The sequence below is a fragment of the Bombina bombina genome, chromosome 2, assembly GCF_027579735.1.
Source record: "Bombina bombina isolate aBomBom1 chromosome 2, aBomBom1.pri, whole genome shotgun sequence".
NCBI classification, from domain to species: Eukaryota; Metazoa; Chordata; class Amphibia; order Anura; family Bombinatoridae; genus Bombina; species Bombina bombina.
The window spans coordinates 344918151-344936806 of NC_069500.1; the positions used below are offsets into that span (position 1 = coordinate 344918151).

An 18656-nucleotide genomic window follows, 5' to 3' on the forward strand; every position below is an offset into this window, starting at 1 on the left:
TTTTGTTTTTTTAGCTTTTTGTTAATGTTCTACCAATAATGGCACATTGCATTTGCTTATTAAAAAGTGAATGATATATGACAGTGTTCTTCACAGAACATTTTGCCAGCTGGGTGCATTATAAAGTAGCCAGGTGGAGGCAGTGATATATTTTCTAATATTTTATAATTTTCAGCTATCCAAAGCACAAATTAATCACATAATTTAACATAAATGTATTTAATGATAATTTGTGCAGTAAAAATTCAACATTTTTAATATTAGCTAATTTTAGCTTAATATTGGCAAAAAAATTTAACCAGGCAATCGGTAAAATCAGCCGGGTGGTGCACCCGCTAAAAAGGTCCTGGGGAGAACACTGTATGAGTTGGCATTAAGTATAATCATTAAAGCAAAAAAAAAAAGACATAACAGTACCGTGACAAAATTAGTTCTCATAGTTAAAATTCTTTTGATGTGGAAAAATGCTATTCTCAAGTGCCTTTTGTGTTCTTCATCTAGAAATAGGACATTTTATGAACTATGGTATTTCTCTATACTTTTTTTAGGTTAACACAACTGAAGTTATTTTTGAAGTGGGGGATGACCAGCAGCTGAATTCGTGGACATCGGAAATCAAAGCATGCATTAACCGCGGGTAGGCAATTTATTATGTGCTGCTCCCACTGTAAATGGTGGGAGTATAAACACCACAAAACCAGGGCTTCAGAAATGAGCAGACACAGGCTGTGTTTATGAAAGGCAACAATAGTGACATAGCTACATTATATGTTTGAAAATCTGTTTTTATCAGCTGATGTTGACATTTTACATTTTAGAACTGGGCCTAAATTTCCAAAAATGCGTAACTCTTCTGCTCTCACAATATGTTGTAAAGAGGCCAAGCATTAGAAACCTCCACATTTTAGTGAAGATACTTCCTAGAATAAGATCTGTTAAAGATTTTTTTCTGTTTGAGAATAAGCCTCTATTTGTAGTATATTTAGACCAGTATTCATTTTCAGTTGATTGGAATGTTTTATATATTTAATGATTTGGATTATACTTTGTGGTATTAATAAACGTTAAAAAAGTTATTATGATTTATTTTGCAAAATTTTGTAGCGCTGGGTACAGAGATAGAGATATAAAATGGCAAGGGTTTGTGACAAGATACAAAAACGTAGCAGACTATACAGGAGGAAGAGGGCCCTGCCCTGAAGAGCTTTCAGTCTACAGGTTGAGGGTGCACAGACATAAGGTTTAGAGTAGCTTGTCACATGGATTGTAGTAACAGCAATTAGTCGAGGCTTTTTAAGATTTATTTTGGTTAGGATGAAAAGCAGGGAAGAGATGGTAAGCCTCTCTGAATAACTGGGTTTTCAAAGAGTGTCTGAAGCTATACAAGGTTGGAGACAGTCTGATTGAGACGAGTAGAGAGTTCTAGAGGACCGGAGCAACGCCTGAGAAGTCTTGGAGGCGAGAGAAGGACATAGAGATAATAGGAGTGGAGAGACATAGGTCAGAGGTTGATTGAAGAGGACATGTCGAGGAGTATTTGGATATGAGAGAGGAAATATAGTTGGGAGCGAGGTTGTTGAGTGCTTTATAGGTTAGGGTTAATACTTTGAATTGTATTCTAAAGTGTATGGATAGCCAGTGTAGAGATTGACTGAGCGGAGCAGCTGATGTATATCAGCAACTTAGGTGGATGAGTGTAGCTGAAGCATTTATAATAGATGGGAGGGGGGAGAGGCGGTGTTTGGGAAGGCTATTTATTAGTAGATTGCAGTAGTCAATGCATGACAAATTATTATTTTTGTAGTTTCTTAAGTAAGGAAGGGGCGAATTATAGAGAGATTGCGTAGGTGTTTCTGGCAGGATTTTGCTAGAGCTTGTATATGTGGAGTGATAGTAAGTTCAGAGTCAGTCAAGTGTGACCCCAAGACAGCGGACCTGGGGTGAGGTTTTGAGAATAGAGTCTCCAACTGTCAGAGAAATGTCAGGTGTTGGATGTCTTGAAGAGGGAGGGAATAAAAATCAGTTCAGTTTTAGACAGATTTACTTGGAGATAACTTGAGGACATCCAAGAGGATATTGCAGAGAGACAGTGGGTAATCTGGTTGAGTAAAGAGGGAGAGATATCTATAGAGGAAAGATAGATTTCCTTCTAAATACAGGGAGAGTCCACAGTTGCATTTATTACTTGTGGGAATACAGAACCTGGCCACCAGAAGGAGGCAGGGACTCCCCAGCCAAAGGCTTAAATACCTCATCCTTCTTTCCTCATTCCCCAGTCATTCTTTGCCTTTCGTCACAGGAGGTTGGCAGAGAAGTGTCAGAAGTTTTTTTTGGAGTAGTTCCTTAGGAGGGGTACCTGCCCTTCAGGATGGAACTGGAGTTTTAAGTAGTCTTGTCAGCCTCTCAGTGAGATCATTGATGAAAGTTAAAGTCTGGAGATGCAGCGAGAGTCTTTCTGCCAAACCATCCAGACTCAAATTAACAGCTCCTATAAGCAATCAGCATTGACGGGTTTCACTGCTTGCTTTCTTCACTCAATTCCAGATAGAGGCATATGTGTAAGGATACATTTTAAGCTCTTAGGTTGATATGGAACATACAGGTTATAAAGTTGCGCAGTTTTATTAAGCTGGCATGCTTTTCCTTAGCAGGGGTTGTCCTGCACGAGGCACCATGTGACTGGGAGTAGTCACGTCTTGTTTTCCCATTTCCGATTCCTGCCCTAGTGACTGCGGAGAAGAGTTAATCTCTCTACCTGTCTGGGTCATAGGAGGTGGTGAGGGCCCCAGCCATTGGGGGTTTTAAGGTGCCAGTTGTTTATTATCCAAAGCTCTTATTTAGAATTATGGAGGTTTCGGATATCCTAACTTTTTTTCTCAAGACCCAGTGCAATAATGCCACATACCTTTAGGGCTCTATTTTTATGCTTTTTTTTTTTTTACTAAAATGTGTGCATACCTTATAACTAATTGTAGTCAAACTTAAATGTCTTGTAAAAGGTGATAACACACACTATTATACAAATCACACACACACTCTCATACACTACACAAACACTCATACATAACACACACCACATACACTCTCAAACAACACACATATACCACACACACTCTCATACACTACACACACAACATACACTCTCAAACACACCTATACCATCACACACTTTCATATAACACACACACACACCACACACACTCTCCTACAAAACACACTCGTCGCGACCCAGTAAATATGGTGCTGCGACCCAGTAATGGGCCCCGACCCTTGGTTTGAAGAACCCTGTCCTAGAGGATTCCTCTGATACAGATTTTGATACCTGCGTATGTTGTGAGGAGGATCGGGTTGACCAGCCTGCTCAATTATGTTCCGTATGCTGCAATAAGGTGTTCTCTTCAAACAATGTTGAGAGGTTAGAGACCGCTGAGCCGTCCTGTCTACCTCTGAGGATTCCTCGTGCCGTGAGGTGCGTTCCCTAGAATCTTATCCTACACATGCAGTTCCCCTAAGTGCCATTACTCCTTTGTCTGAGGGAGACTTTTTTCCCACTGGAGGTTACTGCACGTTTTCACATGACCATCTCTATGGCTTTAGCGAGTTTGCCACTTCCTCCTACGGGCAGGAAGAGGTCTCTGTGCTCTCCTACACATGGTCCGTTGTGTAAAATGACGATTGTGCCAGATCTGTCATCTGGGGGTGCGGTTCCCTCTGAGGCTTCAGAGGTAGAACCTCTGGGGTCGAAATCGCCTGATTTGATTCCTCAGACTGAGGAGGATTTGGCATTTAGACTTAGAGTGGCACGCCTGCGTTTATTTCTGAGAGAGATTTTGGTGATGTTAGAGGTCCCCAGTCCTGATCCGTCAGGTGGATCTCAGTTCTCAAAAAAAAATTTGATTAGACAAGTGGAAGGGGGGCTCCTCTTCTTTATCGTCTCTATGTATATTGTTATAGAATTCCAGTCCCGAGCTCTATGGGGGGTTTGTGTTCTACACAGGCAGGACCTGTTCATTGTGCACACCCTTTTGAAGTCATTTTGGTGCGTTTAACCGTTTTCATTTCTAATCCGTTTCGGATAGTTTTTGTTTTAAGAGCTCGGGTTCTTGTGGAAACTCTCTTTTGGAGTTTCGTCACTTGGATTGTTCCTGGTTATATCGACTTTAATGGTCGAAATGGATGTCTTCCGATAGAAGCTTCTGGATCTCTGGTCGGGGTGATTTTCCCCTCGATTTTATAGATATGAAAGCCTCAGAGCTTGTTTCTTTATTGGTTTATTTTCAGGTTCTAGCACTGCTGGAACTTAAGTTTTTGTTTAGGTTTTTTTCTGATGGCCTGGGGATCTCTTGACCTTGAACCATACCTTGGTTCGTACCCTTGATGACGGGCAGGGCCTGTTGTAGGTATTAGTTCAGTCTGTTCTTCTATTAGTTCAGTCTGTTCTTCCCTTCTAATATAGAGAAGGAGCTTTCTCTAATTATTCTAGTCCAGGCAGAGCGGGTCCATCTATACCGAAGGACAGGCAGGACCTGTCTTAGTCTTCTGGATGGGCACTTGATGCTGGATCGTATGGGTCCGGGGGTCCTAGAGGCTGGAGTTGAGCTTTTCATTCCGTTTTTCTGGACTAGTAACTTTTGGAGTCTTGTCCTGGTACTCTTGGCACTGTTGATGAATGTAACAATAACAAAAAGTAGGATGCACTGGATACAGATGAAGTTTCAGATAGCTTTATTCGAAGAAACATTAAAAGCTCATCATTGCAATAATGACAATGCGAATCCCTAGATACATGAGTGGTATGTGTTCCACCCCAAGGACTGCTTGCTGACGCGTTTTGGCTCCAAGGGCCGTAATCGTAGCTGCAGTCACTTGTTCCAAATGAGGTTAAATACCCATTGGAACCAGTTAATAGGTTAAAAACAAAGAACCTCCTTTTACCCGGGGCGGAACAATACCACACCTCTTATATTCAAGATTAACCCTTCAATAGTATGTGAACTATTAACTCAATTTAAGCTCAAACAATTGAAATGGTTCTTTAAGTTCATTCTACTGAAGTTTCAACTTTACAACATATGTAAATTATATATGTTATATCAAAGCCTGATTTTAAAAATGAGTCGATACAGAAAAACAAGGCAATAGATACAATAACAGATATGTGATTATATACTATTACATATCTAAATTTGCTTCTATATACAGTGGAGGAAACAGAAATTATTTGTATTACAATTTTTGTTATAAATAGTATACTCTTTCATTACTTCAAGTTTTCACATTGTACACTGAAATGCAATTTTATTTTATTGGCTCTATTTTATAGATTATAGAGAGATCATGAGAATACAATACTCTATCTGAGGACACACTAAATCTTTCAAACCAGAACAAAGTGCTGAGTGAGCTCAACTATATTTAAATGTACTTCTTGTAGCGCCTCTAAAGATGATTTTATCCTGTGAGACGAGTTAAAAATCTGTTATTTAGCTAACTCTCTTCAATCATCATAACTTAATTTTATTATATTTTATTACATTCTATTTTGTTATGTTGGATTTATTAGTACAAGTAAATAATTTCAGATACACTAACCCACATACTCACTTCCTTATTCCCAAAAATTTATTAGATCAAATTCTGAGTTTAATCCAAGGGAGACCCTGGTCTTCAGTTTATGTATCCAAAAGGCTTCCCTTTTAGATAGAAGTTTGTCTCTATCTCCCCCTCTGGATTTGCATTTGACCAGTTCTATAATGGTCCATTTAAAAGTGTGTACACTACTATTGTGTTCCAATTTAAAGTGCTGTACTAACGGTGTGGTAAGTTTGCCTGTCTTTATATTAGTAAGGTGTTCCCTTATCCTCTCTCTGGTCTCCCTTGTAGTGAGCCCTGTATATTGAATATTACATGTTGTGCAGGTGATCAAGTATATTACATAACAAGACCTACAATTTAAACATGAGAGATGATTAAATATTTCACCTGTAACTGTACTGGAAAATCCATCCCCCTGTTGTAAGTGGGCACAGGCTGTACAAGGTGTATAACTGGTCTTATAAGTGCCTTTAAATCTGAGCCATGATGAAGTGGTGGCAATTGGTTGTTCTGAACTCAATTGTGTTGGAGCAACTATATTTCCTATGCTTTTCCCTTTTTTGAATGCATACCTACAACCTTTGGGGATTATATTAGCCAGACTGTTGTCTGCTTTTAACATAGGTAAGTGTTTCCTCAAAATGCCACAAATTAAATGGTATTGTTGACTGTACTGTGTTATAAATGATACACCTTCAAATTTGACATTGTTCTTTTTCTTCTCTTTTAAAAGCTCTTTCCTATCCATTGCTGCAACATTATCTTTGATGGCCACAATCTCCTTTCTTCTGTAACCTCTTTTTAGAAATCTCTCCTCCATGTCAAGAGCCTGTTTCTCAAATTCCTCAGCTATGGATTGAGTTTTGTTCCAGCTGAAAATTTCAACCTTTTCCAAACACTGGTAGATGTGAACAAACTTATCAGAAATCTCACGCTAAAGAAATACTTCAATGAAACATTGCCAATGGATAGTGGAGAATATATTGCTGATGAAATTCAGCCTGTCAGTACTAATGAGCCCTTAAATTTTCAGGAACAGAGTGATCTACAGTCTCTGGAGACACTACTTAGCAAGGGAACAGTGGGGATCAATGATCAAGATCTCAATATTAGGAGCAAAGGTCCCTCTTTATCTGGTGTCTCCAGGTTCTACCCTATTCAATGTAGGGGGTAATATCCTAGAGAAATTTCAAAAATGAGTGGAATCAGACTTAACAAGGCTAGCATATACAGTTGAAGGAAAGAAATATTCTAATCTATCTCAGTCAGAATCTGTTGCTTTGAAAGGTCTACAAGACAATAAAGCATTGGTTATCCACTTAGCGGATGAAGGGGGATCAGTTGTGGTAATGGACAGAACATTTTTTGTCAGAGAATCATTACGACAACTAAATGATACCTCACAATATCAGGTCCTAGACTTTAATCCTACTTCTCGTTTTAAATATGAGTTGAGTCATCTGATAGATGAGGGACATGAAGAAGGGTACATTGATGAACAGACTAGTTTATATCTCACGGTTGATAACCCGATAGTCCCAATATTCAATTTTTTACCTAAGGTGCATAAATCCTTATTGGAAGTAAAAGGCCGTCCAATCATTAGTGGGATTGGTTCTATCACAGAGCCATTGTCGGAATGGTTGGACGGAATTTTGCAACCAATTGTTAAGGAACTGCCGAGTTACCTTCGTGATACCAAGCAGTTGCTGATGGAGATGGAGGAAATACATTGGCAGAGTAACTATGGGTGGCTCACAATAGATGTCACATCACTGTACTCTTCCATCCCCCACAGCAAAGGTTTGGAAGCGTTAAGTTTTTGTTTGGAAAGGTATACAACGATAGATCAGAGCTTTCGCTCTTATATACTACGAGTCACACAATATCTCTTAACTCATAACATGTTTGTATTTGAAGGTGTCCATTACCTGCAGAGATGTGGGACAGCCATGGGGGCAAAGTTTGCCCCCTCCTATGCCAACCTGTTTATGGGTTGGTGGGAGCTGTCACACATCTATGCATGTGATGGACACTGGAAAGAGAAGATAGTTCACTACAGAAGGTACATAGATGACCTTCTGGTCATCTGGAAAGGCAGTGAAACAGAAGCTATTGAATTTGTGGATATGTTGAATCATAATGATGTTGGTATTAGATTCACATATGAGTTCAATAGAGATAATATCAACTTTTTGGATGTAAATCTGTCAGGTACTGACAAAAATGAAGTGGTCGCAAAAATATACAGAAAACCCATAGCAGGTAATACTCTCCTCCATGCCAAGAGCAGTCATCCGAGAAGAGTATTTAGATCTGTCCTAAAGGGGCAGTTCATTAGGATTAAAAGAAATTGTACTCTAGATGAGGAATTTGAGAAACAGACTCTTGACATGGAGGAGAGATTTCTAAAAAGAGGTTACAGAAGAAATGAGATTGTGGCCATCAAAGATAATGTTGCAGCAATGGATAGGAAAGAGCTTTTAAAAGAGAAGAAAAAGAACAATGTCAAATTTGAAGGTGTATCATTTATAACACAGTACAGTCAACAATACCATTTAATTTGTGGCATTTTGAGGAAACACTTTCCTATGTTAAAAGCAGACAAAAAAGGGAAAAGCATAGGAAATATAGTTGCTCCAACACAATTGAGTTCAGAACAACCAATTGCCACCACTTCATCATGGCTCAGATTTAAAGGCACTTATAAGTGCAGTTATACACCTTGTACAGCCTGTGCCCACTTACAACAGGGGGATGGATTTTCCAGTACAGTTACAGGTGAAAGATTTAATCATCTCTCATGTTTAAATTGTAGGTCTTGTTATGTAATATACTTGATCACCTGCACAACATGTAATATTCAATATACAGGGCTCACTACAAGGGAGACCAGAGAGAGGATAAGGGAACACCTTACTAATATAAAGGCAGGCAAACTTACCACACCGTTAGTACAGCACTTTAAATTGGAACACAATAGTAGTGTACACACTTTTAAATGGACCATTATAGAACTGGTCAAATGCAAATCCAGAGGGGGAGATAGAGACAAACTTCTATCTAAAAGGGAAGCCTTTTGGATACATAAACTGAAGACCAGGGTCCCCCTTGGATTAAACTCAGAATTTGATCTAATAATTTTTTGGGAATAAGGAAGTGAGTATGTGGGTTAGTGTATCTGAAATTATTTACTTGTACTAATAAATCCAACATAACAAAATAGAATGTAATAAAATATAATAAAATTAAGTTATGATGATTGAAGAGAGTTAGCTAAATAACAGATTTTTAACTCGTCTCACAGGATAAAATCATCTTTAGAGGCGCTACAAGAAGTACATTTAAATATAGTTGAGCTCACTCAGCACTTTGTTCTGGTTTGAAAGATTTAGTGTGTCCTCAGATAGAGTATTGTATTCTCATGATCTCTCTATAATCTATAAAATAGAGCCAATAAAATAAAATTGCATTTCAGTGTACAATGTGAAAACTTGAAGTAATGAAAGAGTATACTATTTATAACAAAAATTGTAATACAAATAATTTCTGTTTCCTCCACTGTATATAGAAGCAAATTTAGATATGTAATATTTAAGAGAAAAATGTACCTATATATGTTTTCACATTAATTCGTACAAAAATACTCTGTCATAGTATATAATCACATATCTGTTATTGTATCTATTGCCTTGTTTTTCTGTATCGACTCATTTTTAAAATCAGGCTTTGATATAACATATATAATTTACATATGTTGTAAAGTTGAAACTTCAGTAGAATGAACTTAAAGAACCATTTCAATTGTTTGAGCTTAAATTGAGTTAATAGTTCACATACTATTGAATATAAGAGGTGTGGTATTGTTCCGCCCCGGTAAAAGGAGGTTCTTTGTTTTTAACCTATTAACTGGTTCCAATGGGTATTTAACCTCATTTGGAACAAGTGACTGCAGCTACGATTACGGCCCTTGGAGCCGAAACGCGTCAGCAAGCAGTCCTTGGGGTGGAACACATACCACTCATGTATCTAGGGATTCGCATTGTCATTATTGCAATGATGAGCTTTTAATGTTTCTTCGAATAAAGCTATCTGAAACTTCATCTGTATCCAGTGCATCCTACTTTTTGTTATTGTTGCATTGATTGAAACAAAGGATATTGCACGGAAAACACGAAGGAGACCCCTGCATACACAAGCCCACTCACCTCTCACGGTAACAGGTGGACGAGAATACGGGAGGCAAGATCGGGTGACGTCAGACGCTGAGCGAGATTGAGGCTCGATGGTAACAGAGTGAAGCAGGACGCTTGTAATTCCCGTTTCATAGACGGCACTGGTGGAGGTTTTTACCCACAGTGACAAGACACTCTGTGGATATCGTACAGACAGGTCGCCCCAATGGAGGATCTTTGCCGCTAGGACCGGTCCATGGTGAGAGGTGAGTGAGGAAGTTACGGACGCCACAGGTCCGGTTACATACATAAAGTTGTCAATAGTGCAGTGGACTTGGGATTGTTACAGGTGCCGATAACGGATTGTATTCACTGTTGATGAATGGCCCAATAAGGGAGGGGGGGGTTCCCGTCTTTTCTGGGTCCGATGATTTTTAAGCAGAGCCTATTAGATCTCTTTGTTCAGAGAGATTACACGGTTCTCTCTACCTGGATTTAGGAAGAAGGATATCTTTCCTGTCTAAAGCAGTCCAGTGTAGCCTAGTAGTTATCTCTGTGGCTTTGCATATAGAAGGTTGATGGTTCAAATCTGGCGGCTGACGCAGGATGTCCATTTAAAACATGCTTGTTTAAGCAGGTCCAGTTCATAGGGACCGTTTTTCTCCCGGAACCTCGCTTCGGTCCTAAGTTTTGGGATCTGGGGTTTCATGTGGCAGTAGCATATTTCTAGGTGTTGCAGTGGCTCCCGAGTCTTGGCGTTTCTGTTTTTTTCAGCGTCTGCTAGTAGAACTTTTGGGATTGCTTTCTGCCGGTTCCATCCACAGAGGTGGACCTAGACCTGAGTTCTGGTGTTTACACCAGCCTGGATCCTTTGGATGCGGCTTGGTCTTTCAGACAGGAAGGCTTGTTGCCTTAGAGCTTACAAAGTTAGAATTACTTCATCAGGTTCTGCCCTCCAATTCACCTTCAGGCCTTATTTGGTGCTGTGTGGATTCATCCCGGGCGAGGGTTCGGGTTTTTGACTCTGTCTTAGAGTTTTTGTGAATTACCGGTTGGGGAATCGTTCTCCAGTGTTCGGTCCAGATCTCCCAGTTTTGCGGATATTTATACTAGTTTCCCCGGGGCAGTTTTGTCTTGGTCTCTTCCCTGTCAGCAGGAAGAGAGTGTTTCTCTCTTGTAAAGGTGTATCCAGTCCACGGGTTCATCCATTACTTGTGGGATATTCTCCTTCCCAACAGGAAGTTGCAAGAGGACACCCACAGCAGAGCTGTCTATATAGCTCCTCCCCTAACTGCCACCCTCAGTCATTCTCTTGCAAGCTCTCGACAAGAAAGGAAGTATCAAGAGATATGTGGTGACTTAGTGTAGTTTTACCTTCAATTAAAAGTTTGTTATTTTTAAACGGTACCGGCGTTGTACTGTTTTACTCTCAGGCAGAAATTAGAAGAAGAATCTGCCTGGAGGTTGATGATCTTAGCGGTTTGTAACTAAGGTCCATTCCTGTTCTCACACATAACTGAAGAGTATGGAAAGAAAACTTCAGTTGGGGGGGACGGTTGGCAAATCACCTGATTTGAGGTATGTTCAGTATATTTTTTTCTAGAGAGATGATAAGGTTTAGAAAATGCTGACAGTGCCTGATATATTTGAGGTAAGCCTGATGCAGTGATTTAACAGCGACTGGGATCATGCTTAGGTGGTAAGGGTAATTTTTATGTTAACTCTCATAGTACTTATTGTTAAAACGTTTGCATTACTTAACAGAAAAAAAGTTTTTTCTCTGAGTGTGATAAATCTTTATTTCTCCAACATAGGTGTGTCCGGTCCACGGCGTCATCCTTACTTGTGGGATATTCTCCTCCCCAACAGGAAATGGCAAAGAGCCCAGCAAAGCTGGTCACATGATCCCTCCTAGGCTCCGCCTTCCCCAGTCATTCTCTTTGCCGTTGTACAGGCAACATCTCCACGGAGATGGCTTAGAGTTTTTTAGTGTTTAACTGTAGTTTTTATTATTCAATCAAGAGTTTGTTATTTTAAAATAGTGCTGGTATGTACTATTTACTCTGAAACAGAAAAGAGATGAAGATTTCTGTTTGTAAGAGGAAAATGATTTTAGCAACCGTTACTAAAATCGATGGCTGTTTCCACACAGGACTGTTGAGAGGAATTAACTTCAGTTGGGGGAAACAGGGAGCAGACTTTTGCTGCTTGAGGTATGACACATTTCTAACAAGACGATGTAATGCTGGAAGCTGTCATTTTCCCTATGGGATCCGGTAAGCCATTTTTATTACATGAAGAGAAAAAAGGGCTTCACAAGGGCTTTTAAGACTGTAGACATTTTCTGGGCTAAAACGATTTATATATAAGCATATTTTATACTCCATAGCCTTGAGGAATTATTTTAATCTTGGGAACTATGTAAAATAACCGGCAGGCACTGTATTGGACACCTTATTCTCTAGGGGCTTTCCCTAATCATAGGCAGAGTCTCATTTTCGCGCCTCTATTGCGCACTTGTTTTTGGGAAGCATGACATGCAGATGCATGTGTGAGGAGCTCTGATACATAGAAAAGACTTTCTGAAGGCGTCATTTGGTATCGTATTCCCCTTTGGGCTTGGTTGGGTCTCAGCAAAGCAGATACCAGGGACTGTAAAGGGGTTAAATATAAAAACGGCTCCGGTTCCGGTTATTTTAAGGGTTAAAGCTTCCAAATTTGGTGTGCAATACTTTTAAGGCTTTAAGACACTGTGGTGAAATTTTGGTGAATTTTGAACAATTCCTTCATACTTTTTCACATATGCAGTAATAAAGTGTGTTCAGTTTAAAATTTAAAGTGACAGTAACGGTTTTATTTTAAAACGTTTTTTGTACTTTGTTATCAAGTTTATGCCTGTTTAACATGTCTGAACTACCAGATAGACTGTGTTCTGTATGTGGGGAAGCCAAGGTTCCTTCTCATTTAAATAGATGTGATTTATGTGACACAAAATTTAGAGAAAATGATGCCCAAGATGATTCCTCAAGTGAGGGGAGTAAGCATGGTACTGCATCATCCCCTCCTTCGTCTACACCAGTCTTGCCCACACAGGAGGCCCCTAGTACATCTAGTGCGCCAATACTCCTTACTATGCAACAATTAACGGCTGTAATGGATAATTCTATCAAAAACATTTTAGCCAAAATGCCCACTTATCAGCGAAAGCGCGACTGCTCTGTTTTAGAAAATACTGAAGAGCATGAGGACGCTGATGATATTGGTTCTGAAGTGCCCCTACACCAGTCTGAGGGGGCCAGGGAGGTTTTGTCTGAGGGAGACATTTCAGATTCAGGGAAAATTTCTCAACAAGCTGAACCTGATGTGATTACATTTAAATTTAAATTGGAACATCTCCGCGCTCTGCTTAAGGAGGTGTTATCTACTCTGGATGATTGTGAGAATTTGGTCATTCCAGAGAAATTATGTAAAATGGACAAGTTCCTAGAGGTCCCGGGGCCCCCCGAAGCTTTTCCTATACCCAAGCGGGTGGCGGACATTGTAAATAAAGAATGGGAAAGGCCCGGTATACCTTTCGTCCCTCCCCCCATATTTAAGAAATTGTTTCCTATGGTCGACCCCAGAAAGGACTTATGGCAGACAGTCCCCAAGGTCGAGGGGGCGGTTTCTACTCTAAACAAACGCACCACTATACCCATAGAAGATAGTTGTGCTTTCAAAGATCCTATGGATAAAAAATTAGAGGGTTTGCTTAAAAAGATGTTTGTTCAGCAAGGTTACCTTCTACAACCAATTTCATGCATTGTTCCTGTCACTACAGCAGCGTGTTTCTGGTTCGATGAACTAGAAAAGGCGCTCAATAATAATTCTTCTTCTTATGAGGAGATTATGGACAGAATTCATGCTCTCAAATTGGCTAATTCTTTCACCCTAGACGCCACTTTGCAATTGGCTAGGTTAGCGGCGAAAAATTCTGGTTTTGCTATTGTGGCGCGCAGAGCGCTTTGGCTAAAATCTTGGTCAGCGGATGCGTCTTCCAAGAACAAATTGCTTAACATTCCTTTCAAGGGGAAAACGCTGTTTGGCCCTGACTTGAAAGAGATTATCTCTGATATCACTGGGGGCAAGGGCCACGCCCTTCCTCAGGATAGGTCTTTCAAAGCCAAAAATAAACCTAATTTTCGTCCCTTTCGCAGAAACGGACCAGCCCCAAGTGCTACGTCCTCTAAGCAAGAGGGTAATACTTCTCAAGCCAGCCTGGAGGCCAATGCAAGGCTGGAACAAAGGAAAGCAGGCCAAGAAACCTGCCACTGCTACCAAGACAGCATGAGATGTTGGCCCCCGATCCGGGACCGGATCTGGTGGGGGGCAGACTCTCTCTCTTCGCTCAGGCTTGGGCAAGAGATGTTCTGGATCCTTGGGCACTAGAAATAGTCTCCCAAGGTTATCTTCTGGAATTCAAGGGACTTCCCCCAAGGGGGAGGTTCCACAGGTCTCAATTGTCTTCAGACCTCATAAAAAAACAGGCATTCTTACATTGTGTAGAAGACCTGTTAAAAATGGGAGTGATTCATCCTGTTCCATTAGGAGAACAAGGGATGGGGTTCTACTCCAATCTGTTCGTAGTTCCCAAAAAAGAGGGAACATTCAGACCAATCTTAGATCTCAAGATCCTAAACAAGTTTCTCAAGGTTCCATCGTTCAAAATGGAAACCATTCGAACAATTCTTCCTTCCATCCAGGAAGGTCAATTCATGACCACGGTGGATTTAAAGGATGCGTATCTACATATTCCTATCCACAAGGAACATCATCGGTTCCTAAGGTTCGCATTCCTGGACAAGCATTACCAGTTTGTGGCACTTCCGTTCGGATTAGCCACTGCTCCAAGAATTTTCACAAAGGTACTAGGGTCCCTTCTAGCGGTGCTAAGACCAAGGGGCATTGCAGTAGTACCTTACTTGGACGACCTTCTGATTCAAGCGTCGTCCCTTCCACAAGCAAAGGCTCACACGGACATTGTCCTGGCCTTTCTCAGATCTCACGGGTGGAAAGTGAACGTAGAAAAAAGTTCGCTATCTCCGTCAACAAGGGTTCCCTTCTTGGGAACAATAATAGACTCCTTAGAAATGAGGATTTTTCTGACAGAGGCCAGAAAATCAAAACTTCTAAACTCTTGTCAAATACTTCATTCTGTTCCTCTTCCTTCCATAGCGCAGTGCATGGAAGTAATAGGTTTGATGGTAGCGGCAATGGACATAGTTCCTTTTGCGCGAATTCATCTAAGACCATTACAACTGTGCATGCTCAGTCAGTGGAATGGGGACTATACAGACTTGTCTCCGACGATACAAGTAGATCAGAGGACCAGAGATTCACTCCGTTGGTGGCTGTCCCTGGACAACCTGTCACAGGGGATGAGCTTCTGCAGACCAGAGTGGGTCATTGTCACGACCGACGCCAGTCTGGTGGGCTGGGGCGCGGTCTGGGGACCCCTGAAAGCTCAGGGTCTTTGGTCTCGGGAAGAATCTCTTCTCCCGATAAATATTCTGGAACTGAGAGCGATATTCAATGTTCTCAAGGCTTGGCCTCAGCTAGCAAAGGCCAAGTTCATACGGTTTCAATCAGACAACATGACGACTGTTGCGTACATCAACCATCAGGGGGGAACAAGGAGTTCCCTGGCGATGGAAGAAGTGACCAAAATCATTCAATGGGCGGAGACTCACTCCTGCCACTTGTCTGCAATCCACATCCCAGGAGTGGAAAATTGGGAAGCGGATTTTCTGAGTCGTCAGACATTTCATCCGGGGGAGTGGGAACTCCATCCGGAAATCTTTGCCCAAATTACTCAATTGTGGGGCATTCCAGACATGGATCTGATGGCCTCTCGTCAGAACTTCAAGGTTCCTTGCTACGGGTCCAGATCCAGGGATCCCAAGGCGACTCTAGTAGATGCACTAGTAGCACCTTGGACCTTCAAACTAGCTTATGTATTCCCGCCGTTTCCTCTCATCCCCAGGCTGGTAGCCAGGATCAATCAGGAGAGGGCATCGGTGATCTTGATAGATCCTGCGTGGCCACGCAGGACTTGGTATGCAGACCTGGTGAATATGTCATCGGTTCCACCATGGAAGCTACCTTTGAGACGAGACCTTCTTGTTCAAGGTCCGTTCGAACATCCGAATCTGGTCTCACTCCAACTGACTGCTTGGAGATTGAACGCTTGATCTTATCAAAGCGAGGGTTCTCAGATTCTGTCATTGATACTCTTGTTCAGGCCAGAAAGCCTGTAACTAGAAAAATCTACCACAAAATATGGAAAAAATATATCTGTTGGTGTGAGTCTAAAGGATTCCCTTGGGACAAGGTAAAAATTCCTAAGATTATATCCTTTCTTCAAGAAGGTTTGGAGAAAGGATTATCTGCAAGTTCTTTGAAGGGACAGATTTCTGCCTTGTCTGTGTTACTTCACAAAAAGCTGGCAGCTGTGCCAGATGTTCAAGCCTTTGTTCAGGCTCTGGTTAGAATCAAGCCTGTTTACAAACATTTGACTCCTCCTTGGAGTCTCAATTTAGTTCTTTCAGTTCTTCAGGGGGTTCCGTTTGAACCCTTACATTCCGTTGATATTAAGTTATTATCTTGGAAAGTTTTGTTTTTGGTTGCAATTTCTTCTGCTAGAAGAGTTTCAGAATTATCTGCTCTGCAGTGTTCTCCTCCTTATCTGGTGTTCCATGCAGATAAGGTGGTTTTACGTACTAAACCTGGTTTTCTTCCGAAAGTTGTTTCTAACAAAAACATTAACCAGGAGATAGTCGTGCCTTCTTTGTGTCCGAATCCAGTTTCAAAGAAGGAACGTTTGTTGCACAATTTGGATGTAGTTCGTGCTCTAAAATTCTATTTAGATGCTACAAAGGATTTTAGACAAACATCTTCTTTGTTTGTTGTTTATTCTGGTAAAAGGAGAGGTCAAAAAGCAACTTCTACCTCTCTCTCTTTCTTCTGTTATGTGTGATCAGTCCACGGGTCATCATTACTTCTGGGATATAACTCCTCCCCAACAGGAAATGCAAGAGGATTCACCCAGCAGAGCTGCATATAGCTCCTCCCCTCTACGTCAGTCCCAGTCATTCTCTTGCACCCAACGACTAGATAGGATGTGTGAGAGGACTATGGTGATTATACTTAGTTTTTATGACTTCAATCAAAAGTTTGTTATTTTAAAATAGCACCGGAGCGTGTTATTACTTCTCTGGCAGAGTTTGAGGAAGAATCTGTCAGAGTTTTTTACTATGATTTTAACCGGAGTAGTTAAGATCATATTGCTGTTCTCGGCCATCTGAGGGAGGTAAAGGCTTCAGATCAGGGGACAGCGGGCAGAGGAATCTGCATTGAGGTATGTAGCAGTTTTTATTTCTGAATGGAATTGATGAGAAAATCCTGCCATACCGTTAAAATGACATGTATGTATACACTTCAGTATTCTGGGGATGGTATTTCACCGGAACTACTCTGTTAAAGGTCACTAAGCCTTTTTAATAACTATTTATCATGTTAAACGTTTTTGCTGGAATGTAGAATCGTTTACATTGCTGAGGTACTGTGTGAATAAATATTTGGGCATTATTTTCCACTTGGCAGTTTTTTTTTTTTTTTTTTTTTTTTTTTTTTTTTTGCTTTATTTGTGACAGTTTCGTTTCTCTTCACTGCTGTGTGGGAGAGGGAGGGGCCGTTTTGGCGCTCTTTGCTACGCATCAAAAAATACCAGTCAGTTACTTTTATTTTTCCTGCATGATCCGGTTCATCTCTGATAGATCTCAGGGGTCTTCAAACTTCTTTGAAGGGAGGTAAATTCTCTCAGCAGAGCTGTGAGAATTCTTATAGTGACTGTGAATAAAAACGTTGCTTTGTATTTTTTATGTCAAATTTAATTATTGTTATTTTACTAATGGGAACAAACCTTTGCTAAAAGTTTTGTTGTTTTAAAGTTTGATGCTATAACTGTTTTTCAGTTCACTATTTCAACTGTCATTTAATCGTTAGTACATCTTTGAGGCACAGTACGTTTTTTGCTAAAAAAGATTATAACAAGTTGTAAGTTTTTTGCTAGTGTGTTAAACATGTCTGACTCAGAGGAAGATATCTGTGTCATTTGTTCCAATGCCAAGGTGGAGCCCAATAGAAATTTATGTACTAACTGTATTGATGCTACTTTAAATAAAAGTCAATCTGTACAATGTGAACAAATTTCACCAAACAGCGAGGGGAGAGTTATGCCGACTAACTCGCCTCACGCGGCAGTACCTGCATCTCCCGCCCGGGAGGTGCGTGATATTTTGGCGCCTAGTACATCTGGGCGGCCATTACAGATAACATTACAAGATATGGCTACTGTTATGACTGAAGTTTTGTCTAAATTACCAGAACTAAGAGGCAAGCGTGATCACTCTGGGGTGAGAACAGAGTGCGCTGACAATGCTAGGGCCATGTCTGATACTGCGTCACAGCTCGCAGAGCATGAGGACGGAGAGCTTCATTCTGTGGGTGACGGTTCTGATCCAAACAGATTGGACTCAGATATTTCAAATTTTAAATTTAAATTGGAGAACCTCCGTGTATTACTAGGGGAGGTCTTAGCAGCTCTCAACGATTGTAACACCGTTGCAATACCAGAGAAACTGTGTAGGTTGGATAAATACTTTGCGGTACCGGCGAGTACTGACGTTTTTCCTATACCTAAGAGACTAACTGAAATTGTTACTAAGGAGTGGGATAGACCCGGTGTGCCGTTCTCACCCCCTCCAATATTTAGAAAGATGTTTCCAATAGACGCCACCACTCGGGACTTATGGCAAACGGTCCCCAAGGTGGAGGGAGCAGTTTCTA

At 40.8% G+C, this 18656-nt stretch overlaps 1 protein-coding gene across 3 annotated transcripts in view; it reads left to right on the plus strand.

Moving 5' to 3' along the window:
* Nucleotides 1-18656, plus strand: part of SH2B3 (SH2B adaptor protein 3) — a 604759-nt gene that overhangs the window by 450547 nt on the left and 135556 nt on the right. For all 3 annotated transcript variants that reach the window (XM_053701713.1, XM_053701712.1, XM_053701714.1), the window contains one exon: nucleotides 549-637. In XM_053701713.1, coding sequence (XP_053557688.1) covers nucleotides 549-637 — 89 coding nt within the window. The remainder of the gene's footprint in view (nucleotides 1-548; nucleotides 638-18656) is intronic.